The sequence below is a fragment of the Haliotis rubra genome, unplaced genomic scaffold (assembly GCF_003918875.1).
Source record: "Haliotis rubra isolate DU_JTF1 unplaced genomic scaffold, ASM391887v1 Scf199, whole genome shotgun sequence".
Classification (NCBI taxonomy): Eukaryota; Metazoa; Mollusca; class Gastropoda; order Lepetellida; family Haliotidae; genus Haliotis; species Haliotis rubra.
In genome coordinates this window covers 649,551-677,399 of record NW_025765991.1, presented here as the reverse complement: position 1 = coordinate 677,399, position 27,849 = coordinate 649,551, and the positions used below count along the sequence as shown (strand labels likewise).

At 41.3% G+C, this 27,849-nt stretch overlaps 2 protein-coding genes across 3 annotated transcripts; both read right to left on the bottom strand.

The window, feature by feature from the left end:
- Window positions 1-1,002: 1,002 nt before the first annotated feature.
- On the bottom strand, window positions 1,003-10,000 carry LOC124275125. 2 transcript variants are annotated; one of them, XM_046710613.1, is made up of 6 exons: window positions 9,962-10,000; window positions 6,354-6,390; window positions 5,351-5,467; window positions 3,923-4,042; window positions 2,443-2,568; window positions 1,003-1,296 (listed from the first exon to the last, which is right to left on the bottom strand). In XM_046710613.1, exons 1-6 carry the CDS (start codon window positions 9,995-9,997, stop codon window positions 1,157-1,159), a joined length of 576 nt encoding a protein of 191 aa, XP_046566569.1. In that variant the 5' UTR covers window positions 9,998-10,000; the 3' UTR covers window positions 1,003-1,156. The 2 variants fall into 2 exon arrangements, with proteins under 2 accessions (XP_046566569.1, XP_046566570.1); XM_046710614.1 differs by lacking the exon at window positions 3,923-4,042.
- Window positions 10,001-12,734: 2,734 nt separating this feature from the next.
- Window positions 12,735-20,305, bottom strand: LOC124275175. Its single transcript, XM_046710673.1, has 6 exons — window positions 20,211-20,305; window positions 18,339-18,375; window positions 16,688-16,804; window positions 15,246-15,365; window positions 13,906-14,031; window positions 12,735-12,874 (listed from the first exon to the last, which is right to left on the bottom strand). Exons 1-6 carry the CDS (start codon window positions 20,265-20,267, stop codon window positions 12,735-12,737), a joined length of 597 nt encoding a protein of 198 aa, XP_046566629.1. The 5' UTR covers window positions 20,268-20,305.
- Window positions 20,306-27,849: the final 7,544 nt, after the last annotated feature.

Below are 27,849 nucleotides of genomic sequence, written 5' to 3'. Positions count from 1 at the left end.
AAAAATATACACTTTTACAAAGTAAGAAATACAAAATACTCGAGTATTTTGTTCTTAAGGCGAGACTGGACATCGTAATGTTTCGGTCCATGGTTCGAAAACGGGATGGGTGGGGTAACCCAGTGATTAAAGCGTTCGCTCGTCACGCCGAAGACCCGGGTTCGATTCCCCCATGGGAACAATGTGTGAAGCCCATTTCTGGTGTCCCCCGCGGTGATATTGCTGGAATATTGCTGTTAAACCAAACATACTCACTCGAATAATTACCCTTGTTCGGTTATGCCTGGACCTCCTAACACTCTGCTTCCAATCTGTCATGTCCTGGCGCTCTGACTGTAAACCATAAGTGGCCATTACATATTCGATGCCACAAACGAACCTTTAGTGAATCCGTTTCTGCACACTTATAAATAAATGTGTTTTTGAGGAACTACCAAGACAACGGTTCATTAAAATTAATTGAATTGTTGAACAGCTCATCAAGTTGGTGGTGTAGTGGTTAGAGCGTCCGCCCGGAGTGCGGAAGGTCGCGGGTTCGATCCCCGACCGCGTCATACCAAAAAGACGTAAAATATGGTACTTGTTGGTCCCTGCCTGGCACTCGGCATTAATGGGTACAACAAGGACTGGTCGGCTCGGAGTCAGTATAATGTGTCTGAGTGGGGTATTCATGCTTCACTGCGGCATGGTATCTCAGTGGGCTAGCACTATAAAACCAGCTTCAGTCTGGGCTAGTACAAGCAGCCGCACATACACATACACACGCATGCACGTCGTCATATGAGCGAAATATTCTCAAGCACGACGTTAAACCCAATTTCACCTCACCTCACCTCACCTCATCAAGTTGAAATATTCAACACGTTCCTTACAGCACCTTTCACACCAGACACCAACTATTGTATGGTCTCTCATATTACTTGCGTTAACCAAATACCATGTCACTAATCTGTGGTTCACAATGAGCAAACTTAACTTTGTACAAATAACTACAAGATAAACTGCTGGCTTATAACTTTATTAATGCATGGTGGTATATGACGTCACTTCAGTACATTTTTAACACAAAATTTCAATCTCTGTATTTCCTCTTTGCATAATTGGTGTTATAGTTTAAGGTTTGATCCACCCAACCTTTTCCCACCAAATAACAAAGTTATCCAACGACCTTGCCACCTTGCAGTTGACTTGCAATGCCCTGAGCGTGAGTTACGACTGCTGCTGTTTGAACGAGCAGTTCGTGAAAGTAACCGGCTATTTTATTGAGCTCTGACATCAACGCATCGTTGGAGTGGCCTGAAATATCAACAATGGTAATAATGACTATATACAGAGAACCTGTTTCCAGGCACGTGTGCATGCTCAAGGCGCTAACACAATATTCCCTGGTTAATCCAAGCTGTCTGTGAGACGCTAGAAGTTTAACAGTCATTTGACTTATCCCACCGGGTACCCATTCGCTGCTGGGTGAACAGACGCGGTTTTTTAACAAACTAAATTACCTAAGATGAGACCATATGTGTCACGTGTGAGTGATAATATGTTCAAGTTATGCATGAAATAAAATGTATCAAGGTAGAACATGAATTTCCCGCTTTGAGCTCGACAATACAGGATAGAGAAAGGAGTCAGTATAGTGGGGTATCCACGTGAGACTGTGGCGTGGTATCTCAGTAGGCTAGCCGCTATAGAACCATCAGTAGTCCTGGCTAGTACAAGCTCCACCACACATTCGTGCATGCACGTCGTTCTATAAGTGGGATAATTTGAACCTGAAGTTAATTCCATATCATTTCACTTCGCATGTATCTACTGGAGAAATCATGACAACATTTTGATCCAACTTTCGAGATATTCCAACTCGGGTGATACCTTTCTCATATTCTCTATTAGGTATATAATGATTTTAGATGTTGAGCTGTCAGGGCCATGTCTTATCGCACTCGTACTCAAGAGAGCGTTCATTCCTAGGGGTGGTACACTTTATACAAGGTTTGTTTGTTCAGAAATACGCCCGAAGTATATAAATATATTCTAGATATTAACCAAATGTAATCAGGACAATACCTTGATCCAAACTTCGAGATAATCCAAATCGGGTGATACCTTTCGCTTAATATTATCGATACTTTTGAGCGGTCAGAGTTCTGCGAATGCAAACAGATCGTTTCATGGTGTTCAGTAAATAAACAGTTTCTTGGAGGAAATACATATTCGACCGACTGACTGACTGACTGAGTATGGTTTTACGCCGCTTTTAGCAATATTCCAGCAATATCACGGCGGGGGACACCAGAAATGGGCTTAACACAGTGTGCCCATGTTGGGAATCGAACCCGGGTCTTCGGCGTGACGAGCCAACGCGTTAACCACTAGGCTACCCCACCGCCCCCCATATTGGAAAAAATACTCTTTATATAAAAGATACCAAACGATACTTACCTCTAGATTTCGCTTTATTAATGAAGTCTTGCATGGCGGCCTTGAAGGAATTTATTTGAAGTTTGAATACACCAGCCTCGGATACCGTGTCAACCATGTCTTGCTGTATCGCAGAGTAAGATGGTGCTGAAATAAAATAGCCAGTTATGCTGAGTTTTTTTTTATTTTATATACGACCTAGTAGTTGTTTCATATATCATCGACCTGTATCATCAGCTTCCATAGGCTGGGTGGGCTTGGTAATGCTGGGACGGACTACGCGCAATTGGCGATACACCATTTTACACGAACCAATCAAAATTTGGCCTCCGATTCACCATGCAGAAAACGTTGTTAGCGACGTAGCGTCGACTAGTTTTTCAGGTTAAGACCTGTTGTCCATGATGGGTATGGGGCCCTGGTGTGGGGCAGCATCACACATGACAAGAAAATGTATCTGCTTATTGTCACCTGATGTTTGAATGACCATTTCTTGACGGAGTTTGGTTGCGTCCGTTTCCATGACGACATATGACGTTGTCAGACCACATAGAGCTCTCGTCGTCTCCGATGATGTCCGACGATAAAGCATAGGGACATTGGACTGGCCAGCTGACATGTCCCAAAACACAACATCTCTGAGATGCTCAAGGCCGGAGAGTGTACGCCAAAGGGCGCTCACCCGTCACCATGGGACAGTTTGAAATCCGTCTTCTGGCAGAATGATGGACAACAACCAGGACAGTTCCATACAACTCACTCAACAGTATGCCATCAAGTTGTCGTTCATCCAACATAATGGATACACCAAGTTCTTTCCTACACACCGGAAGTCAATGTTGACAAGTCATTTAAAGCCATTACACCTGTACTGTCACTTTAATCGGCTTCCTGGTTTTGTTTGTGACGACTGCATGTAAATAACGTACATATTTCCCGGTATGTTTAAAATAATTTTGATATAAAATGACATCACTTTAAAATCGGAATGCTACTCTATTTATTACTTCATGCAAACACAGCAAGTGGTGTTAGTGTTAGCCAACTGATGTGACTGTCGCAGGAACTACAAAATTAACGTTCTGGCAGATGTTTTGAACTTTTGGAAACCGGTGAATAAAAACTTTATAATGTCTGACATGGCGTGTCTACACATCGAATTTAGGGTTTGTAACCAGTCATAAAGAACATATTAATAAAACATGCAATTCTGAAAGTGTGCTTCGTATCTGAAGCAATGCAAAGAAAAATTCTGCCCGTTTCCCCACAAAACAATTCTCAATATTTGTTTTATAATCAAAGATCTATCTTTAATTTAGTTCAAACATAGGGAAAATACCTACTGCATGGTTAAACGATACTGGGAAATGTATCCCACAATTAAGCTGTCAGTCACCATTCAACAGTGAATAACGACAACTGATATGTTATAATGTCCACAATCACATTGAGATGAGAATTATATAGAGGCAACAAAAGCCAATGTATCAGAGGACTATACCTTGACCTTCCAGTTCACTTATAGCCTTCTCAGCGTAGTACCTGACGTTTTCGGCTTCGACTAGTAGGTCGTGACCCATGGTTCGCAGAGAATACAGCATGGTCGTCAGGACAGAGTCTCCTGAAATATCCAATAACGGTGGCACAAACAAGAGGAGCATAAAGTTTAATTCGTTATAACCGTAGTTTGTTCAAAGCATTTTGGAAAAAAAATAAGTGATCTAGACAAAAATAAATGAGTAAAGTAGACGTACTTTAATTCATTGCATTTAACTTATTTATAGTATATTCGTCCTCTGATGTACAATCAACCAGACGTGTAACTTATGTATAGTATAGTTGTCCTCTGATGTACAATCAACCAGACATGTAACTTAAGTATAGTATAGTTGTCCTCTGATGTACAATCAACCAGACATTTATCTTAAGCTTATGTAAAGTATAGTTGTCCTCTGATGTACAATAAAACCAGACATGTAACTTATGTATAGTATAGTCGTCCTCTGATGTACAATCAACCACCAGACATAACTTAACTTATGTATAGTATAGTCGTCCTCTGATGTACAATCAACCAGACATGTAACTTATGTATAGTATAGTTGTCCTCTGATGTACAATCAACCAGACATGTAACTTATGTAGAGTATAGTTGTCCTCTGATGTACAATCAACCAGACATGTAACTTATATATAGTATAGTCGTCCTCTGATGTACAATCAACCAGACATGTAACTTATGTATAGTATAGTCGACCTCTGATGTACAATCAACCAGACATGTAACTTATGTAGTATAGTATAGTTGTCCTCTGATGTACAATCAACCAGACATGTAACTTATATATAGTAGTATAGTCGTCCTCTGATGTACAATCAACCAGACATGTAACTTATGTATAGTATAGTCGTCCTCTGATGTACAATCAACCAGACATGTAACTTATGTATAGTATAGTTGTCCTCTGATGTACAATCAACCAGACATGTAACTTATGTATAGTATAGTTGTCCTCTGATGTACAATCAACCAGACATGTAACTTATGTATAGTATAGTTGTCCTCTGATGTACAATCAACCAGTGTGCTCAGTAGAGCTTCTGTAACCGGTTATTTACTGGACATTAAACAACACATTACAGAGTGGTGACTTCCTCTGGCTTCATCCATATACGGAACCACAAACATTGCAACATTTCTGTCTTTAAGTCAAAAGATGAACCCAGATTGATTTATGTAAAGCTCGGAAATATTGTCTCGATAGAGTATTGATTGATTCTTATTCAACACAAAGAGTGAAAATGGAAAACCATTGCATAATTATTTCCATCGACGACCATAATCGGCGGTACTATAGTTTTATTGTCGACGGCCAAGAGGAAGAGTATCTGTGCAAAAGACATTGTTTCGAACTGTCAAACCTTTTACCTGAAACATGTACGTCAAAATAGAGGGCGTCCTTGATAGCCCCTGATACACCCTTGAGCTCAGTACCCTCGTTTTTCAGACTTGTAACTGATGTCAGCAGCACGGAGTCAGACGGTCCTGAAATACAATAACCAGTTATGGCGAGTTGTTTCAACATACAGTATGAGAAAAACGTCTCTTAATATACAATCTACCATGAGTGAGTGAGTTTAAATCAACGTTGCATCAGCTATATTTTAGACATATGGCGACAAGGCCAAGTTAACACATACATACAAATTCATCATAAACATCTTTGTCCTAAAGCAGAATTTTATTTCATCCTTTCTTTTGGACATCTAAATCACTGTTATTGGTATATTTCGACATGGGCCAATATAGGACAAATAAACTTTTCTAAAAAGATGCATTTTACCTAAATATGAATGCATTTGAGAATTTTCTTTAGTAATCTGCATAAAGTAATTCATAAAGGTAAGAGGGTAACGTTTCTTTTGGCGTTTAGTGTATGCCTGGACGTGTGAAGCCTCTCCGAACTGAAAGTCCAGGTTCCCCTACCTGTATTTAACAGTATATGTTGGACATGCCCCCATATGAGACAATGCCCCGACAACCTGTGTTGGACATGCGAGGCGACCCCTTGATGATTCCTGGGTGACAACCTATGATGGACATGCGAGGCGACCCCTTGATGATTCCTGGGTGAGACTATGCCCCGCACAACCAATGATGGACATAAGTGGCGACCAGAATGACCCCTTGACCCCTAATCACGCACGGAGAGTATCAATCGCTCCCTTTCAGTCACCGATTTTTCTGGTCCAAGCTGCATTACTTACCATGACGACTCTAGCATGAAGAAAACTGACTCACAATAACAGATATTGTAGACTATGTACATGTGTACACAAGTATCAAGTGGAAGCTGGAATATAATTGTCCTCTGCTGTTGTTGAAGATGGAACTACGCATCTTTCACCCCAGAGTGAGAAGAAATACGTACTTGCGCCACCTTGTGCTGTTCCTCGTTGAACGGAGGCCTGTGACAGAAGAAACGGTCCTTTGATCTAATATACAGGAACATCACATACATCCTAGCTACATTGTACTTTTAGGGTCTTTAATTGCCGCTGCTATTTCATATTGTCCGACGGGCTGTTGTGTTCTGGTAACGGCCTTCTCGCTTTACGCAGAAGGTCCGGGTTCTATTCCCTTTGTGTCAATCAATCTTTATTCAGTACATAAAAAGGCCACAGAATTTACATTTAGAGTTTACATGAGTAGTTAGAAGTCATTTACAAATTATTTTCTATAACAAACCTTTTTCTTAAACTCATTGCGAAATAGATGTACATTGCCAGATTCTGCAATAATAATGTGGTAGAATCTGTTAACTATGAAATTAATTTTCATACACTTGTATGCTTTAGGTATTTCGTTCGTAGAGTCGTATAAACAGGACAGATTAGAAGGAAATGTAATTCATCCTCAACAGTATTCTTCTTACATAATTGACATATTCTGTTTTCTCTTTGTATACCTGTACACCTGCATTGTTTCATTAAAACATTCATGGGAAGAGCAACGAAAACGAGAGAGGGATATGCGTAACCTTTTTCGTCGATTTTTGCTAAATAGTCTTCAAAACGTATATCCGATTTCTATTGATTTTAATATAAACATTTTGTTGACAGAGGTAATGATTCCTACAAAGATTGGAAATACATATCTTTCATTCTTTGTGTAAATGATATGATAAAATTTGCATGGGACTGAACATTGTGATCACACCACACATAGCCATAACCTGTTTTGTACAACAACTCTCTAATATCAGTCACGCAATTTCTTTTCCCATTTTCGTCATACAATTTCATCATATCATAACAGTTTTCGGAAACCTGTGGCATGGTATATGCAGTAATCTTACCCAGTACTTTATGGCTTTAATAGAGGAATATATAAGCTATGGATATGTACCTAATTCTCCGTAAACCATAATATATATTACATGTGATCGGTTTTACACCAAGAAACCATTGCACGCATATAAATGAACTCTTTCAATAGTATCATACTGCTGTAATCCCCATATTTCAGAGCCATATAGAAGTATTGGTCTTATCTTCATATTGAATATTTTAAAGAATGTTTTTAAAGATATTTCACCTAAAGACCTCATATTTTCACAAACACAGATTAAAACGTTCAAGGCTTCAAGTACTGACGCTTGTGTTGTGTGTTTGGACCAGGAAAGATTATTAGAGAATATACGCCAAGGTACTTATAAACACTGGTACTTTGGAGTAGTTGCCCTTTATAACACTTTTTTTCTAATTTAGAAAGTTTTCCGCCTTTCTTAAAGACGATAATTTTGGTTTTGTCTCTGTTTACTCACAATCTATACTGGTCAGAAAATTTGTCTGATTTATCTATTTGTTTCTGCAAATCGCTAACAGCACTAGAGAATAATACAATATCATTGGCAAAGAGTAGCAGAAATAGCTGCCATGTGTGTATCTGGGTGTATTTGGACCCCATTCGTACACGTGTCACATATTTGCATGGCAAATTCATTCATGAAAAACGTAAAAAAGGAATGGGCTTAAAACACAGCCTTGTCTAACACCGAATTCACTAAAATAAGGTTCAGATAATTCATGCTTATTCCTTACACACATTTTAAAATTTTCGTATATACTGTTCAACTTTTTTTCATTTTACTACTAAGACTGTGCACAGAACCAAAAGCCTTTGCAAAATCCACGAATAATGCGTAGAAATGTCAACCTTTTGAGCTGAGATATATTTGTATTAGACTATGCAGTATAAAGAGAGTATCTGTTGTATATTCCTCCTAAAGCCCGCTTGACCCTCGTATATCTGATCCATGACATCAGCCCATGTAACATCTTTTGTTGATGATATAAGTAAATAAGTTGCCAAATGTACTAAGTACAGTTATTCCACGGTAGTTATTGGTATCATTCGGATCATCCTGTTTATAGATTGGAACAAGACTGACAACCAAGATTCAGGAAAGTTCCCAGTGTCGAGAATTATGATGAATATAAGCTCAAGGTATGGAAGTAAACGATCAGATGAATGTTTGAAACATTCCGGGAGGATGTTGTGTATTCCTGGTGATTTATTACACTTTAGATGTTGTATACTGTTTAATATTTCATCTCGGAGGCTACATCTGAAATGTTAATAGACTCAGTGTCGTTCACACAGTCTTGTCTATGTGGATCTGGGTTGTTATCAGAGGTAGAGAATAATGACTGAAAGTAGTTGAACCATTCGTCGATTTCAAGGTTGTTGTTTTGACTATTCTTATGAAATGGTGTTTTAAGTTCATTCCTGAGTGTGTGAAGTCTATTTATGGCGTTCCTGTCATGATATTGGAATAGCGCTGAAAGACATAAATAAAAGCTTTCTCAATGTTCATGGACAAGAGACCTTTTCACACTCATGACAAATCTCCGCTAAATGCAAAGTCGACTGCACAATTACAACAACATTATATACATGTATTTCGTTAGAACATGTTGGTGAGTGACTATCAAATAGTGATGACACCAGGTGTTCGCGACAAGCTGAAGGTAAAAAACCTTACTATTGTACTATTTGAAAATGCATAGCTACAAAAATACATAGCTACAAAAATACATAGCTACAAAAATACATAGGTACGAATACTGACACCTTGTCTGATGCTGATTTGGCACCGGCCTTCTTCCGACAGAGTGTTCAGAAAATATGTTCCTGTAAGGTTATTCTGGGTCATAAATAAGTCACTTTTAAGTAACCAACATATAGATTCCCTTGATCATGTTCGTTTATCTCTGCCTGATGCTATGTTAGTGCTGTACGGAAAGACTCCATTCGCTCGTTCTGGGAACGTTGACAGAAGCGCTTTCCTCAGTGTTGAGAGGGCCCTTTTATCGGTACTGGGAACGTTGACAGAAGCGCTTTCCTCAGTGTTGACAGGGGCCCTTTTCTCGGTACTGGGAACGTTTATAGAAGCCCTTTCCTCAGTGTTGACAGGGGCCCTTTTCTCGGTACTGGGAACGTTTACCCGTTCCTCAGTGTTGACAGGGGCCCTTTTCTCGGTACTGGGAACGCTGACAGAAGCCCTTTCCTCAGTGTTGACAGGGGCCCTTTTCTCGGTACTGGGAACGTTGATAGGAGCTATTTCCCTGTGCTGTTTAGGGGTTTTGTCTTTGTATTATGACCACTTTAAACTGCCTTATCAAACATCCTGGTGTCGGCTACCCCTACTGTAAACCGCCTAACTGAACAACACGGTGTCAGATACGCATGGTACAAAATCGCCGAATTAGAGTACATGGATACAGTTTTTGCCTAAAGGAGCCACAGCCGGGGATTATATAGTGTCAAACATAACAAATACTCTGAATACTCCAAACGGAACTACATTTAAACAGCCCCAGTTAATGGCACTACACATCAACAAATAGCTAGCTACTCCTGGCTCTCAGAATCGTTGAATGCATGTTGTAACGGAATGTCACCAACGTTTACCGTTCGGTTACCATGAGACTGATCACGTGTGAAGATAATACTAAGGTACACTGGTATACTTACAATAACACAGAGCAGAACACAGAGATGAGTACACATGCTGAATCTAAAAAACACTAGAGGTTTATCAGTACTTTGAGCCTTAATATAAGTGATCACGATAGCCATATGGCGGTCTCTCAGTCTAACTGCACAGTCCGTTGGAGACAAAATCATACCGATGAATTGCAATCTAACACAAAATCAAATAGACATAAAAGAATCAAACCAACGCGGACTGCAATAAAAACAACAGACCAACTCTTGAAAAAAATTGCATAATTTGTGTCACAAAATACAAAAGTTTAAGAAACTGTCATAATTTATTTGTGCGTTTTCCCAGTTTGTTACAAGGGCGCAGTGACAACTAAAGGAATTGCGGGGTCGTGCGAGGTCTGAGTATTGTACAGCCTGTGGTGATCAATACAGGAAGAAACATTATGGCTAGAATTAGCATTTTAGCATTTTATTTTAGCATTAAATGGGCTTCACGCATTGTATCCATGTAGGGAATCGAACCCGGGTCTTCGGCGAGACGAGTGAACGCTTTAACCACTAGGCTACCCCACCGCCTCTTGTTTCTATGGCGACAGTTCATGTAGTTCATGATAAATGTGTCAGGACAAGAGAGTTCAGGGTTCGAAAACAGTGCGTGTTGTGGTCTACTTTATCTCTTCTAACCTTTTTCTCATACGGCGATTGAACCTGCTATTTCACTGGTGTGCTTGATAATATGCGCATGGTAATGCACCAGTTATACACTCTTCAAAAAGAAACGCATAGGTGATTTAGAGAATATTTGACACATGTAGCTGCGGCAAAAACAATACAAATATACTATTTCTTTTTAAAACGACATGTTTGTGTGATTGTGAACAGCTTCAGCGCCAGAATGTTTGAAGAATAACGTCAAAACGTCACCAAGAAGTAAGCAGAAAAGCATGTGACACCGATCACTATAAAGGGCAAACGTTGTGTTTAATTTTGTCATTCGTTTTTGTCTGGAAAAGAGGAAATCATGATGCCACGACTGAGTGCCGCCAATCGAGACATCGCCATGAAGCTGGGGAGTTGCAGTCTGCAGATGCCCGACATTTCATCGTACATCACAGCACCAATCTCGCCTTTTGGGATCGTTCCCTGCAGACCAATTCCGACCGAGAATCGGCCGTCCAAGAGTTACCACTCAAGTCCAGGACTGCTACATGCATATTGTCATGGAGACTGCGCAACACATCCATGGTTTGAGAAGAATTTCCAACCAAACTGTCAGGAATCAATTGCGTGAAGTGGGGACTCGACCAAGAAGACGAATTATCGCCCCTGAGAGACTTCCATCGGAGCAATCGCTTGTGGTGATGTCGTAGAGTTCGGAACTGGAACCTTAGAAACTGGAGACGAGTCTGGTTCAGTGATGAATCACGATTTCTCCTTTAGATGGAACACAGATGTTTACCGTCGGAGAAATGAACGTTTTGCCCCTAAATGCATTCGACAGATTGACAGATTCGGTGGAGGTCATGTCATGGTGTGGGGCGCAATATCCAGCACTTAAAGATCTGATTTAGTGGTGCGCACTGGATTTTTACAACAAATCGGTACATCAACACCTTTGCACGTCACTTGCTTCCGATTCTGGACCGACAGAGGGAGTTGTTCCAGCATGAACACGTTACTGCACATTTAGCACGCGTCACGGTCACCTTGCCAATTCCAACGTCAATGTCTTGCCATGACTTCCCGATCATCAGATCTAAACCCGATAGAGCACCAATGGGATGTTGTTGCATTTGCGAACTCTTGTCTGTAGACGTGTGAATTTTCACCTTTATGCCATTAAAATTACATGAAATGATTGCTCTTAAACTAGCGCAATAAATTCTTCTAAAAATGGCTCATGCGTTTCTTTCCTTTTTTCTGAAGAATGTAGGTATTGTATTTACTGTGCCACGTCAGGGTACGCTGGTGACAGGCACTGACGTATATCCAGATCGATGGCAATGTATTCAGTTGTCAGTACCCAATTCCCCACAACGAGCACCTTCGGTGTCAGCAGCGAAAATAAGGTTTTTACTACTCGACGATTACTTGTGTTTTGTAAGATGTCATGAACGCGCGAATTTCAGCTATGTACATATGTACATATATCATTGACCGTGGACCAGTGGGAGAACCATTTCACTAATAGCTGTACTCCCAGGCGTGATTATGTAAACTAGCATGTTAGGATTTTATAAAGATTTGCTTGAAAGTCATTTAATAAAAGTGGTCAAACGTAAAATATTTTATATTTGGGATTCTAGTTTCTTGGTAAAGTACTGATTCTACTGAGTACTTTTGTTGGGTTGAGTCCCATGCAAGATGTTCTGTGTACAGTATACAACTAAAATTATTGTTTTAATCCTAATATCAAAAACCTCGTCGAAAATATCCCGAGTGTCAAGTTTTCAGGTTTGCCCAGTATAATAACTTAATTGTTGAGCAGCTCATCAAGTTGAAATATTTAGCTAGTTCCTTACAGCGTCTTTCATCATTGGGGTACCCACTTCACACATATTACTCGCGTTAACCAAATACCATATCACTAATCTGTGGTTTACAATCACCAAACTTAACCTTGTACAAATAACTACAAGATAAACTGCTGGCTTATAACTTTATTAATGCATGGTGGAATATGACATCTCCTTATTACCTTCTTTAAATCCTGTATTTCCTCTTTGCATAATTGAACTCATGAAGTGGTGTTATAGTTTAAGGTTGAACCCAACCAAACTTTTCCCACCAAATAACAAAGTTATCCAACGACCTTGCCACCTTGCAGTTGACTTGCAATGCCCTGAGCGTGAGTTACGACCGTTGCTGTTTGAGTGAGCAGTTCGTCACCGTAACCGGCTACTCTATTGAGCTCTGACATCAACGCATCGTTGGAGTGGCCTGAAATATCAATAATGGTAATAATGACTATATACAGAGCACCTGTATCCAGGCACGTGCATGCTCAAGGCGCTAACACAATATTTCCTGGTTAATCCAAGCTGCCTCTGAGACGCTAGAAGTTTAACAGTCATTGACTTATCCCACCGGGTACCCATTCGCTGCTGGGTGAACAGACGCGGTTTTGTTAACAAACTAAATTACCTAGGACGAGACCATATGTGTCACGTGTGAGTGATAATATGTTCAAGTTATGTATGACATGTCGTCTTTTATTGCACCTACCAGCAGAGTCTGTGTGTCTGAATATGGAAGACAGCGTACTTTACGGTCTCATATACACAACAGTCACGTGACAGATTAAAGAGATTAAGCGAGTGGAGATTAAAACATTTTCACCTCTATCACATATATGCTCAGAGGTTAAAATGTAACAAGGTAGAACTTGTATTTCTCTGCCTTCAGCTCGACAATACGGTATAGAGACGTGAGTATACGTCGGACTGTGGCGTGGTATCTCAGTAGGCTAGCCGCTATAGAACCATCAGTAGACCTGGCTAGCACAAGCTCCATCACACATTCGTGCATGCACGTCGTTCTATAAGTGGCATAATTTGAACCTGTAGTTAATTCCATATCATTTCACCTCGCGCATATCTACTGGAGAAATCATGACAATATCTTGATCCAACTTTCCAGGTAATCCGACTCGGGTGATACCGTTCTAATATTCTCTATAAGGTATATAATGATTTTAGATTTTGAGTGGTCAGGGCCATGTCTTATCGCACTCGTACTCAAGAGAGGGTTCATTTCTAGGGGTGGTACATTTTATACAAGGATTGTTTGTTCAGAAATTCGCCCGAAGTATGTAAATGTATTGTAAATATTAACCAAATGTAAAGATTTTGTGTTGCGAATTGAAACAGATCGTTTCATGGTGCCCAGTAAATAGATAGTCTCTTGGACACAGCCAGAAAATACATATTGGAAGAAATACTCTTTTTAAAAAGATGCCAAACGATACTTGCCTTCAGCTTTCGCTTTTTTAATAAAGTCTTGCATGGCGGCATTGAAAGAATTTATTTGAAGTTTGAATACACCAGCCTCGGATACCGTGTCAACCATGTCTTGCTGTATCGCAGAGTAAGATGGTGCTGAAATAGCCAGTTATAATGAGTTTTTAAATTTATATACGACATAGTAGTTGTTTCATATATCATCGACCTGTATCATCAGCGTCCATAGGTTGAGATGGGCTTGGCAATGCTGGGACGGACTACGCACAATTGGCGATACACCATTTTACACGAACCAATCACAATTTGGCCTTCGATTCAACAAGTGCAAAAAACGTTGTTGGCGACGTATCATCAATTAGTTTTTCAGATTAAGACCTGTTTTCCATGGTGGGGCCCTGGTGTAGGGCAGCAGTGCCACGTGACAAACGAACTTATCTGCCTATTGTCACCTGACGTTTGAGTAACCATTTCGTGACAGTTTTGTCGCGTCCGTTTCAATGACGACAGATGACGTTGTCAGACCACATAGTGCTTGGGTAGTCTCCGATTAGGTCCGACGATAAAGCACAGGGACATTGGACTGGCCAGCTGCATGTCCCCAAGGCCGGAGAGTGTATGCCAAGGGCCGAGCACCCGGCAACATGGCACAGTTTGAAATCCGTCTTCTGGCAAAATGGTGGCCAATACCCAGGACTGCTCCACACAACTCACTCAATGATCCACACAATCCACACTATGCCATTAAGTTGTCGTGCATGGATCTTCCAACATGGTGGCTACACCAGGTACCTCTTATACACCGGAAGTCAATGTTGACAGGGCGTTTAAAGTGATTACACCTTTACTGTCTGTTTAATCGGCTTCCTATTTCAGTGTGTGACGACTTCATGTAAATAACGTACATATTTTAATATACAAAATAATTTTTATATAACATGGCATCACTTTAAAATCTTTTATTTCTTCATACTGGAACATAGCAAGTGGTGTTAGTGTTCGAGGCGGGAGTCAGCCAACTGATGTGACTGTCGCAGGAACTACAAAATTAACGTTCTGGCAGATATTTTCACTTTGGAAAACTGGTGAAAAAAACCTTATGATGTCTGACATGGCGTGTCTACACAGCGCATTTAGGTTTTATAACCAGCTATTCAGAACCTATCAATAAAACATGCAATTCTGAAAAAAAATTCGTATAAATTTCTGCCCGGTTCCCCACCAAACAATTCTAAATATTTGTTTTATAATCAATGATCTATCTTACATTAACTTCAAACTTTGGGGATAGACAATTAGACAATACTGTGAAATGCATCATACAATTAAGCTAAGGTATTAGAGGACTTTACCTTGACCTTCTAGTTCACTTATAGCGCTCTCAGCGTAGGACCTGACCTTGTCGGCTTCGACTAGCAGGTCGTGACCCTTGGTTCGCAGAGGATACAGCATGGTCGTCAGGTCAGAGTCTCCTGAAATATCAAATGCTAAACCATGGTTACCGTAAACTATGGTTGTGATGAACTATATACTAGTTAGGACATTACAATGTATAAACAGGCTTTAGATCACCAACAACCTAAGGTAGATCACCATACTAGGGACCATGGGGACACTTCGCTACCTGCATGGACCCTACCTGCATTTACACCATCCCTTCAGCCACTAGTGATTGTAGTGAAATTTAGCCATTATTTAAAACAACAAATATTCTACGATTAAAATTTTGTAGGTCGAAATTGATTTTGAAAGTTTCGGGACATGTTTCCTCTCAGGAGGAAGACATAAGTGATATAGACAAGAAATACAGTTCGTCATATCCATCAGTTCGTAACAAGCGTGTTCGTTGTAGACGTACTTTAATGCATTACAGTTATGTACAGTCGTCCTGATGTACAGTCAACCAGTGTGCTCAGTACAGATTCTGTAACCGGTCATTTACAGGACATTAAACCATATGGACACAGTACAGATTAATGGCTTCGTCTGGCTTCATCTACATAGGGAACCACAAAGGCAAAGTCACTCCGATGCAACATTTCTGTTTTTAAGTTCAAAAGATGAACCCAGATGGATGTGTGTAAATCAGGGAAATATTGTCTTTGATCACGAAGCATGGTGAAATGTATTAATGTTTCTTATTGAACACAAGGCGTGAAAATGGAAAACCATTTCAGTATTCGAAAACAACTGGGATCTACTCTGGACTGACTGAATGACTGAGTTTTGGTTTTACGCCGCTTTTAGCAATATTCCAGCAACATCACGGCGGGGGACACCAGAAATGGGCTTCACACATTGTACCCATGTGGGGATTCGAACCCGGGTCTTCGGCGTGACGAGCCAACGCTTTAACCACTAGGCTACCCCACCGCCCCTCTACTCTGGACGTATGAAGGTGAAGTTTCGCCGAAATGTGAGCTAGTGTTTTGTTAGGACCTGTTTGAAAGGTATTTCTGTAACATCAAGACATATCAGCTCTATGTGGAGGACAGCACCGAAAACAAATGATACCAAAGGAGTTTACATCCGGTGTCTGCCTGAAGACCGGAAGTCGAGTCAAACCAAAAGGCGTTACAACATGGTACTTGTTGTCACCCTGCCTCGTGCCAAGGGAATATAACAAGGACTCTGTATACTTTGTCTGCTTGAGGCAACCATGTTTATGCACGGTATGATATATACATGTATTATAGAAAGTCATACTAGAGCATTTGGGTGTCTTGTATTGAACTCTCGTTCAAGAGAACGAGTCTCCGCACAACACACTGTGTCGTACTGTTGTGCGGTTTACCTGAAACATCCACGTCATAATAGACGGCGTCCTTGATGACCTTTGACACAACTTTCAGCTGAGTACCCTCGTTTTTCAGACTTGTAACTGATGTCAGTAGCACGGAGTCAGACGGTCCTGAAATACAATAACCAGTTATGGCGATGAGCGTTAACATGCAGTATGAGTAAACCGTCACTTAATGTGCAATCTACCATGAGTTGGTGAGTGAGTTCAAATTAACGTCGCAACAGCTTTACTTGAGGTGAGGTGAGGTGAAATTGGGTTCAACGTCGTGCTTGAGAATATTTCGCTCATATGACGACGTGCATGCGTGTGTATGTGTATGTGCGGCTGCTTGTACTAGCCCAGACTGAAGCTGGTTTTATAGTGCTAGCCCACTGAGATACCATGCCGCAGTGAAGCATGAATACCCCACTCAGACACATTATACTGACTCTGAGCCGACCAGTCCTTGTTGTACCCATTAATGCCGAAGGCCAGGCAGGGACCAACAAGTACCATATTCTAACGTCTTTTGGTATGACGCGGTCGGGGATCGAACCCGCGACCTTCCGCTCTCCGGGCGGACGCTCTAACCACTACACCACGGAGGCGGTCCAGCTTTACTTGAACCATATAGCGACGAGACCAAGTTAACACATACAATGTATATATACAAGTCCATCATACACATGGAGACACACTCAAAATTATTTCATCATATACAGAATTTACAGTTTACAACATGGGGTAAAATGAGTGAGTGAGGGAATTAAGTTTTACGCCGCACTCAGCAATATTCCAGCTATATGGCGGCGGTCTGTAAATAATCGAGTCTGGACCAGGCAATCCAGTGATCAACTGCATGAGCATCGACCTGCGCTATTGGGAACCGGTGACATGTGTCAACCAAGCCAGCGAGCATGACCACCCGATCCAGTTAGTCGCCTCTTACGACAAGCATGGGTTACTGAAGGTTCATTCTAGCCCGGACCTTCACGGGTCTGCCTCTGTACAGAGATATATGTATATCTTACAGTATGCATATTTCAGTGATTTTTCAGTGATTTTGCCTGGACGTGTACAGCGGTTGAAAACGCTATTTGTTGTTACCCCGGCTGGTGCTCGGCATTACCTGGAGGACAGGTAGAGACTTTTCACCGGTGTTTGCCTTAGTAATTTGACGTGCTAAATAGTCACAGAATAAGATTATCTGGTTGGCATATATCATATGTCCAGCAGGGAATCAGTGGTTATCGGTGAGATCCCACCTGTCAGGGGTTGTTCCAAGTTCAACCATCACTTTAGGGGTTAACTAAGGCGGCGCGGGTTACGCCTTGAGCTTCCCAGAAGCAATGTAACGAATCTCGACGAGAACGAAAGGCCCTACAGGTAGTTTAAATAGATGTGCAGGCTACCATCAACACCTTTGGGGGTGAGGGGTGGTATCAATCGCTCCCTTTCAGTCACCGGTTTATCTGGTCCAAGCTAAATTACTTACCATGACGACACAAGCATGAAAAATACTCACATACTACATATTTATTTTGTTATAGACTATATGCATGTGTACACAAATATCCAGTGGAAGCTGGAATATAAATGTTCTCTGTTGTTGTTGAAGATGGAACTACGCATCTTTTAAGCCAGAATGAGAAGAAATACGTACTTGCGCCACCTTGTGCTGTTCCTCGTTGAACGGAGGCCTGTGACAGAAGAAACGGTGCTTTGATCTAATATGCAGGTGACATCACATACATCCTAGCTACATTGTACTTTTAGGGTCTTTAGTTGCCGCTGCTATTTCATATTGTCCAACGGGCGGTTGTGTTCTGGTAACGGTCTTCTCGTTACATACAGAAGGTCCGGGTTATATTCCCTTAGTGTGTGAAATCTATTTATGGTGTTCCTGTCATGATATTGGAACAATGCCGATAATCCTTTAAAAGCTTTCTCCATATTCTGGATAAAGATCTTTTCACACTCATGATACATCCCATCTAAATGCAACTACAGCACTAGGTGTGAGTCGTTCGCGGGGTGGGAGGGTGGGGATGGGGGTCAGTGAGTTCGAACCACCATCACCACCCTACCCAACCCAACCCCAACCCCATCTTCGAAAATGCCTGGATCTGCCTATGGGCTATCTTTTCGTGTGCTCAGAAAATGTTTGTGTGTAAGGTTACAAACTCTAGGTCATAAGCGCCATTGTCGCTTCCATGTCACTTCTAAGATTCCTAATATGTAACCGTTTGCCACCAACATTTACCGTTCCGTGTACATTGTTCAGTTACCAAGAGACATTTGATGTGTGAAGATAATATTCAGACGCACAGGTATAGTTACAATAATAAAGAAAAGAACGCAGAGATGAGTACACATCTTGCCTCTACCAAAACACTAAAGGTTTATCAGTACATTGAGCTGTCATAGAAAATGTCGAAGTACCAGGATAGCAATATGGCGGTCTCTCAGTCAAACTGTACCGACACATCTTGTGTACTACTGATTTTGGTTTTCTTTGGACATGTTGTCAAAGCTGTTGAACTAATTTTGTTGGTTAAGTGTATAATTTGTCAAGGTGGAACTAATATGAGTACTGACTGACTGACTGAGTTTGGTTTTACGCCGCTTTTAGCAATATTCCAGCAAAATCACGGCGGGGGGACACCAGAAATGGGCTTCACACATTGTACCCATGTGGGGATTCGAACCCGGGTCTTCGGCGTGACGAGCCAACGCTTTATCCACTAGGCTACCCCACCGCCCCACTAATTTGAGTAAAGCATAGTAAACCTAAACATTTGGGTTAAAGCTGTTTGGGTGACTATCGTGGTATACTATAAGTTGTTCACTGGTCACGAGGGGACATGGGTTGATGTGCCCTCTATGTTTGTTTATGTTCCCTGAGCCCGAACATAGAGGGAACGTCAACCGATGGGACCCGAGGGACCAGTGAACAACTTATTTATCTTACCGAACACCTCGATGTTAATTTTGAACTGTTTGAAGCACGGTTATTGGATCATAATAAGGATTACCGGAGTTAGGGAACAACCCAAACACTACAAACACGAAGTGTCATTTAAACGAATTCCGACAGTTCGGCATTTCAAGCGGGTAACATCGAAAATGTATGGTTTTACGCCACTTTTAGCACTATTCCAGGAATATCATGGTGGGGGACTCTAGGAATGGGCTTCACACATTGTACCCATGTGGGTAGACGAACCCGGGCCTTCGACGTGACGAGCCAACGCTTTAACCACTAGGCTACCCCACCGCTCCTAACCAGGTTTCGAACCCTGATGAATAGGTTTCGGGGTTCCAACTTCGAACAGTGAATTGCGTCGCGTAAGACGACTGGTTCGCGTGTCTCCGCAAATTCAGTGAATTGTACGTCAGAAAAATTCAAACCTGTACGAATCTTGTCCTAAAACGATTTCTTCACGAAATATACATGTCTGAACTGAGTTGATATTTCTGCAATAGTTCAAGCAGCTGCGGAAACCAGCAGGTGTAGTTTCCGCATTCTACCTACCTCAGCCCTCGCTACAGCCTGACTCAGGACCACCAGCAGAATAGTTGTACGTAGCATGGCGATGTCGCACTGTCAAATGTTCCACTGCAAACCTGCGTCTATTTAAGTTACTAAGTAGTGTAAACATGTTAAAACCACATCTGTGCATAATTTATACATTTCTTCTACATTAAATATGATATCGTCTCAAGTTTCAGCAGCAGTCGCTCTGACTCAATAGAACCTACAATAAATGTGTAGTCAGCATATTTAGTCAATAAACTTGGCAAAACATTCAAGTATTGGCAGGTCACTGATCGGTGTTTGCACAACTAGTGCGGTCAAGTGTTTGGTTGTACGTAAGAGCTAAATCATATATTTGACATGTCTGACATATTTACATTTAATGTTCCCGACCAAGATTAGAATTTATCCTTGTTCGGTTAAGCCTGGACAGCTTAACATTCGCACCTGCAATTGCTTGTAATCCTATCTTAAATGGAGCGTTCACCATGCACTGACAGTCACAATGGCCAACCTGCAGAGGGCAGAGTTCAACTTGTCTCATCTTCATCTTTCTTTTATACACTGTTGCTTCCTTTTACAGTGTTCGATTCCCAAGAGCCCGCCTCTTATCTGGAAACAGCATGAAAACACGGGGCCCAGAACCAAATATCATTTGGGGTGTGTGTGTGTGTGTGTGTGTGTGTGTGTGTGTGTGTTCACAACGGCTTCAAGAAACTCGTCAGAAAACAACACCGAAACATTTATGCATTCGTCATTGCTATAAAGAAGTTTGAAACAGCGAACAGACTGGCACGAAGTGAGAATGGACATCCGCATAAGTAAATTTCCTTAACACTAATGTGTTATGATGTGATATGATGTGAATATCATTGTGATCGGAAAATTACAAATAACAGAACAAATAAATAACAGACAAATAACAGAAATAAATTCTTTAAAAACTGTCTTTCTGTCCTTCAACTACTTCAACTAGAAGAGTCCACTTTTAGATCATAGGGGTGCCACTAGTTTACCATTGCGTAATCAACAGTCAACAGACCATGAAATGTTGTTTTAAGACTGTAGGCGAATTGGGATGTAGGCGAAATGAGAACATGGCTGTACTGGCGTTTTAACTGTAAAGCATGAACCGGTATCCCGTGTTGCTGATACATGCTGTTTTTCGAAACCACACATATGTCTGTGAAAATAACCCAATGTTTCCATCTACATTACAACACATTTCATCAGGACGCACGTCTTTTTCGACAAGTATTTGTTTCTTCCCGAGGCATGTCGGTTACCATTCGTCACCACTCGCCCCTTTCCGTAACCTCCAAGAAGATCCGGCTTGTCCCGGAATAACACGAGTTGGTCTCGAATGGTGGGTTACCTGACCAACGAGGTTGTGAATTTCGGAGAGACGTTTTGGCTGGGTTAACGAGTCTATGCATAACTCAATCGACATCGGGTACATAAACTGGCATCTATTACAAAACTGTGTAGACAGTGCCAAGTCTGAAACCGTGATACTCACACCCAAGTCAGGAATCCAGTCGGTGTCTACTACTTGTTTCTCTCACACTTTGGATCTGTAAATCTGAACCACCAATCCCATTTAAACTGTGGGCCAGTTGCATTTAACTGGAGTCTCCCGGATAACCTTGCTTGCACTCACTCATTCTCACTCACTCACTCAGGTGTGTTTGGAAGAAGGTGAGCTACATGTCCTTTTACCTTCTGTGTCTGTTGTTATGGGACCACAGGGCACTTCACACGGGTAGGTTCTAGTTTTCATGGTTATTGAGCTGTCAAATATGAATATAACTACATATGTAAATGTTTTAAACATGTGTACAGTAAACTGAGCGACAAAAGATATTTTCGTGAACTGATCTTGTTTTAAATGAAGATGGACAAGAGTGAGTGAGTGAGTATGGTTTTACGCCGTTTTAGCAATATTGCAGCAATATGACGGCGGGGGACGAAGATGGACAAGAAAGCTGATGCACTTCGCGACACATATGACCACAATAGAGATCTTGATTATCGTCCTGACCGGGCGCCACTATTGCTTGAAGCTGATACAAGTAAAAGAATGATCGGAATCGGAGTAACTCGCAACAGCCACCAATGGCACTACGGCTGAAAAACAGAACAAAAGTGTACTTTTACTGTCAATTGACTGCCTTACCTCGGGAAAATGATGTTTCTGTGTCTAAATTGTTTTTTCTGTGTTTGCTGGAACACCTGATATTATTCGGAATAGTAGTATATAGGTATTGCTATTTGTCTGGCCTTCGTCTGTCTTCATGTTCCCTCCGCCCCTAGAGTTTTCTGTCACTTGAGAAACCTGGTTAACATTATGAAACTAGTGCTTACTTCCTTTGCATCTACAAACTGCTTCAAACTTGCGTGGTACCAATATCCCTAAACGTCTCGCAAGTCAACGTTAATCTTATGATTGATCAACAACTAGGTTTTGAAAATATTCCCTGTCACGTTGTTTCTTTGGAGTGAGTGAGTGAGCTTAGTTTTACGCCGCTTTTAGCAATATTCCAGCAATATCACGGCGGAGAACACCAGAAATAGGTTTCACACATTGAACCCATGTGTCGAATTAAACCCGGGTCTTCGGCGAGACGAGCGAACGCTTTAACCACCAGCTTACCCCACCGGCCATAGAGACGTTTTAACCACTAGGCTACCCCACAGGCCATAGAGACGCTTTAACCACTAGCCTACCCCCACCGCCCATTGTTTCTATGGAGACAGATTATCACGTAGTTCATGATAAATGTGTCAGGATTGAAAGTTATTTCAGGGTTCGAAAACAGTGCTTGTTGCATGTGATCTGCTTTAACTCGTCTAATCTTTTTCTAATACGGCGATTGGATCTGCTATCTCACCGGTGTGATTGATAACACGTGCATAGTAATGCTCCAGTATATCTGTAATTGTATTTACTGTGCCACGTCAGGGAACATCGGACATTGACGTATATGTAGATCGATGCCAATGTATTCAGCTGTCAGTACCCAATTCCCCACAAGCAGCACCTGCTCTGTCAGCAGCGAACATAAGGTTTTTACTACTCGACGTCTACTAGTGTTTTGTAAGATGTCATGAACGCGCGGATTTCAGCTATGTACATACGTACATATGTTATTGACCGTGGACCAGTGAGAGATGAACAATATAGGAGAACCATTTCACCGATATTTGGGCTGCCAGGCGGGATTCTGTAAAAACTCAACTGTTTGGATTCTTTTTAAGATTTGCTTGTGGTAGATAATAAAAAATAGAATACGTCCCAGAAAACGTTCAAACGTAGAATCTCTAAAGTCTTGTTTTAAATGCCGTAAACAGCAGTGTTCCAGCTATATGACGGACGTTGGTAAACAATCGGAACAAACAACCCAGTGAATGAAACCATAAGCCCCGATGTACGTAACTGGAATACAATGATATGTATCAAACAAGGCTATGAGCCTCACCACCCGATCCCGTTAGTCGCCTCAAACGACAATCAAGGTTGCTGGCATTTTAACAGGGATCTTCACAGTGACAGTCTGCCACTGCGCCATCTGTTTAGACAAGATGAGAAATAACCCATTGGGTTCGAACCTCACTCACTTCTGCGGGGAACATACCCCACAACAAAGCAGGCAGCCAGTGGCGACAAATTATCGGACTCATTATTTTGCAGAGCCCAGTCACCTGAATGTCAAATAAAAGTAAACTTTGTTTTCACTTTACAAATATGTCCAACGGATATCTGTATGTAATTATTCATTGTGTATGGAAGAATGTCCCGCAGATCGAGTGCACAGCTGAGTCCCTCGTGAATGCCCAACCTCTCTGATCGCGGTTTCGATTCCCTGTTTGTCGATTAGGAGGTTCGTCAGCACCTATGTCCCCCAAAGACCTTCACCACTTTGTTCTGTATTCCCACATGTCCCGACAGGCCGAGATATAACAGAAATAATATCCAGAGCTGTGTTTCATCCACCTCACTCACTTGAGCTGTTGGCATTCGAGTGAGTGAGTGAGTCTAGTTTTACGCCGCACTCAGCAATATTCCAGCTATATGGCAGCGGTCTGTAAATAATCGAGTCTGGACCAGACAATCCAGTGATAAGATGTTTATGAGTCACTATGAAACAGTGATGATACCAGGTGTTCGCGAACAGGTTAGCGTATCCTGCCTCATCGGTGGCACCCGTCATCAATATATACAAAGTCTAGTCAATTGTTCACCTGAAATAATTCGGGAACGTATGGTACAAGTCAAAATAGGGAATTGCATCGGTCATCATTTCTGTCACAGATGCATCAAATTCCGAAATGTCCTCCACATGTCTACCATAAACTTTTGGAAAGTTGTATGTGAGGTGAGGTGAAATTGGGTTTAACGTCGTGCTTGAGAATATTTCGCTCATATGACGACGTGCATGTGTGTGTATGTGTATGTGTACTAGCCCTAGACTGAAGCTGGTTGTATAGTGCTAGCACACTGAGATACCATGCCGCAGTGAAGCATGAATACCCCACTCAGACGCATTATACTGACTCAGAGCCGACCAGTCCTTGTTGTACCCATTAATGCCGAGCGCCAGGCAGGGAACAACAAGTACCATATTTTAACGTCTTTTGGTATGACGCGGTCGGGGATCGAACCCGCGACCTTCCGCTCTCCGGGCGGACGCTCTAACCACTACACCACGGAGGCGGTCGGAAAGTTGTATGTTGTAACATTAATCAAACAACTGCTGAGCAAGAGTGGTATCTTTGAAATCTTTATAAAACAGAGCATTCTCGATTGTATCTCAAACGTTGTGGAATGTAAACACCAAAGGCTGGAGCTGCTGGAATGTTGCTCGACATGAAAGGAAAGTAGACTATTTGGAAGTTGAAATCATCCCTTTAGTCATACAGTGTGAGTGAGTGAGTGAGTGAGTTGGGTTTTACGCCGATTTGGCAATATTCCACCAATATCACGGAAGGGGACACCAGAAATAGGCTTCACACATTGTACCCATGTTGAGAATCGAACCCGGCCCTTCGGCGTGACGAGCGAACGCTTTAACCACTGGGCTAACCCACCGCCCCTTTGTCATACAGCCTTGTGGAGAGTTTTAAAAGGCGTTGTCCACAACAATATATAGTCATGCAGTTGCTCATTCTTTAACAGTTAATCATTGCCACGGAGTTACCCAGGGTGGACGTGTACCCTGGAATGTGCAGGCTATTCCTTCCACAAGAGGCCAATTAATGCATGGTGAACGAGATCGGTACTGTGCACATATCCCACATGCGGTCACACTCATTGTCTATTGACTGACATATACCCTTGACTTATATGCAGATAAGATACCCAGGCTAATTTTGGTTGCTCTCAGTGTACATGGTTTTCGCAATCTCATTAATTGAAGTAGACCTGAGTCCTGGAACAGTGTCAGAAGAATTGATTGTCAGGTGTACATTGTTATCAAAGTTGGGGGCTACCAATGGATGTGATTGATTGGTGAACAAAATGCCACCCCAGGAGTTTAAGAACCGTATGTGTGCCTGTGACATACATTTATATTCACAATCAGCACTACACAAGATTTGCACACAGTTGTTCTCAGAATGAGTTGGTTGTTTACGGAACACTCATACAATGATTATAATCAGTTAACAAGGCCTGAACACTTGAAGTCCATCAGTTAGTTAGGTTTTAATGAGACGTCAGAAACGAGCCATAAGAACTCGATCTGCTGCAAGACCAATCCGACCAGTTGTCAGAGGTCGAATGTCAAAGAGTTTAGTTTTACCCCGCGCTAAGCAATATTCCAGCTATATGGCGGCGGTCTGTAAATAAGCAAGTTTGGACCAGACAATCCAGTGATCAACAGCATGACCATCGACCTGCGCACTTTGGAACCCATGACATGTGTCAACCAAGTCGGCGAGCCAGACCACCCGGTTAGTCAGCTCTTACCACAAGCATGGGTCGCTGAAGATCAATTCTAACCTGGACCTTCATGGGTATCAGGTCATTCAGCAAGTCAGTGAACCATACCACAAAGAAAAACACAAACACATAGCTGTTTATCAGTAATTTATTCACATTTCATCTTTCGTCTCTCACACCCAGCCACGACTGCCATAGGGCAGCTCTGGCGGCAAGAACTACACGCAATAAATTATTCGCTTTTGGTTCATAGTCAGCAATGAGTAAACGGTTATGTACACTTGACTGTACACAAACTGGGAAATGTACAATGGTGTGGTTATAAAGATGTTATAACATCAGTGGTGAATAACTGTTATACGACCGTAAATAACAGTTACAGCATCTGTGATGAATAACAGTTATATCAATGATCAAGTGAATAATACCTAGAGGAAAAACAGATATATTACTCCAGTGGTGAATACAAGTTATAACATCAGTGGTGATAATTGTAATGACATCAGTGGTTGGTAATGGTTATAACAACAGTGTATATGACTGTTATAACATCAGTAATGATAACTGCAGTAATCATCACTGATTTGTCTGACAGTCATATTATGGTGTTGTATAACTGTAATAACAATAATGGTGAATAACAGTTATAACAGTGCTGAATAACTGTAATAACACCATTGGTCTGTAACAGTTATAACAGTGCTGAATAACTGTAATAACACCATTGGTCTGTAAGTTATAACAGTGTTGAATAACTAATAACACCATTGGTCTGTAAACAGTTATAACAGTGTTGGTTAACTAAAATAACACCACTAACACCATTGGTCTGTAACAGTTATAACAGTGTTGAATAACTGTAATAACACCATTGGTTTATAACAGTGTTGAATAACTGTACTAACACCATTGGTCTGTAACAGTTATAACAGTGTTGAATAACTGTAATAACACAATTGGTCTATAACAGTGTTGAATAACTGTACTAACACCATTGGTCTGTAACAGTTATAACAGTGTTGAATAACTGTACTAACACCATTGATCTGTAACAGTGTTGAATAACTGTAGTAAAATCAGCGGTTGATAACAGTTATAACATCAGCGGTTGTGTACTTAACAAATGTACATAGTGGGGAGAAATGTAGGGGACAAGGAGTTGTCTCCCCTCCAGCCAAGGTCACATCATGCACAACATCCGTCCTATTATTTCACTCAATTGTCAAGAAGTTCTACCAATTCCTTAGCTGTCAACTTTCGCAAATGAATGCTTATAACATATTACACTGAGGAATCATCACTAAATATTGCTGTCCAATTGTGATAGTTATATGGTATTACATGAATGCTATCTCGTACCATATAATATATTGACATCAAAGAACACAACCAATTCAATTTCGATACATCCTTAATTTCTAGAATTAGAAAACATTAGTACTTGAAGATCAATGTGTGTGAGTAGTAATACTGTACTGATTGTACATGATGTGTACACTGACTGGAGACGCCCTGTCCGACAAGCTGGGTAAAGCTTGTGGTACATAACTCTAGTCACAAGATGATACACTTCCATCTAATACTGCAATGACATTCTCGGGGATAGCACAACACTGAGACAACAGACTTGTCAAACAAATGTCTTACTTCTGGAACTCAATACCAAGATTCAAAGTGTTTTAAATCTTTCTGTGG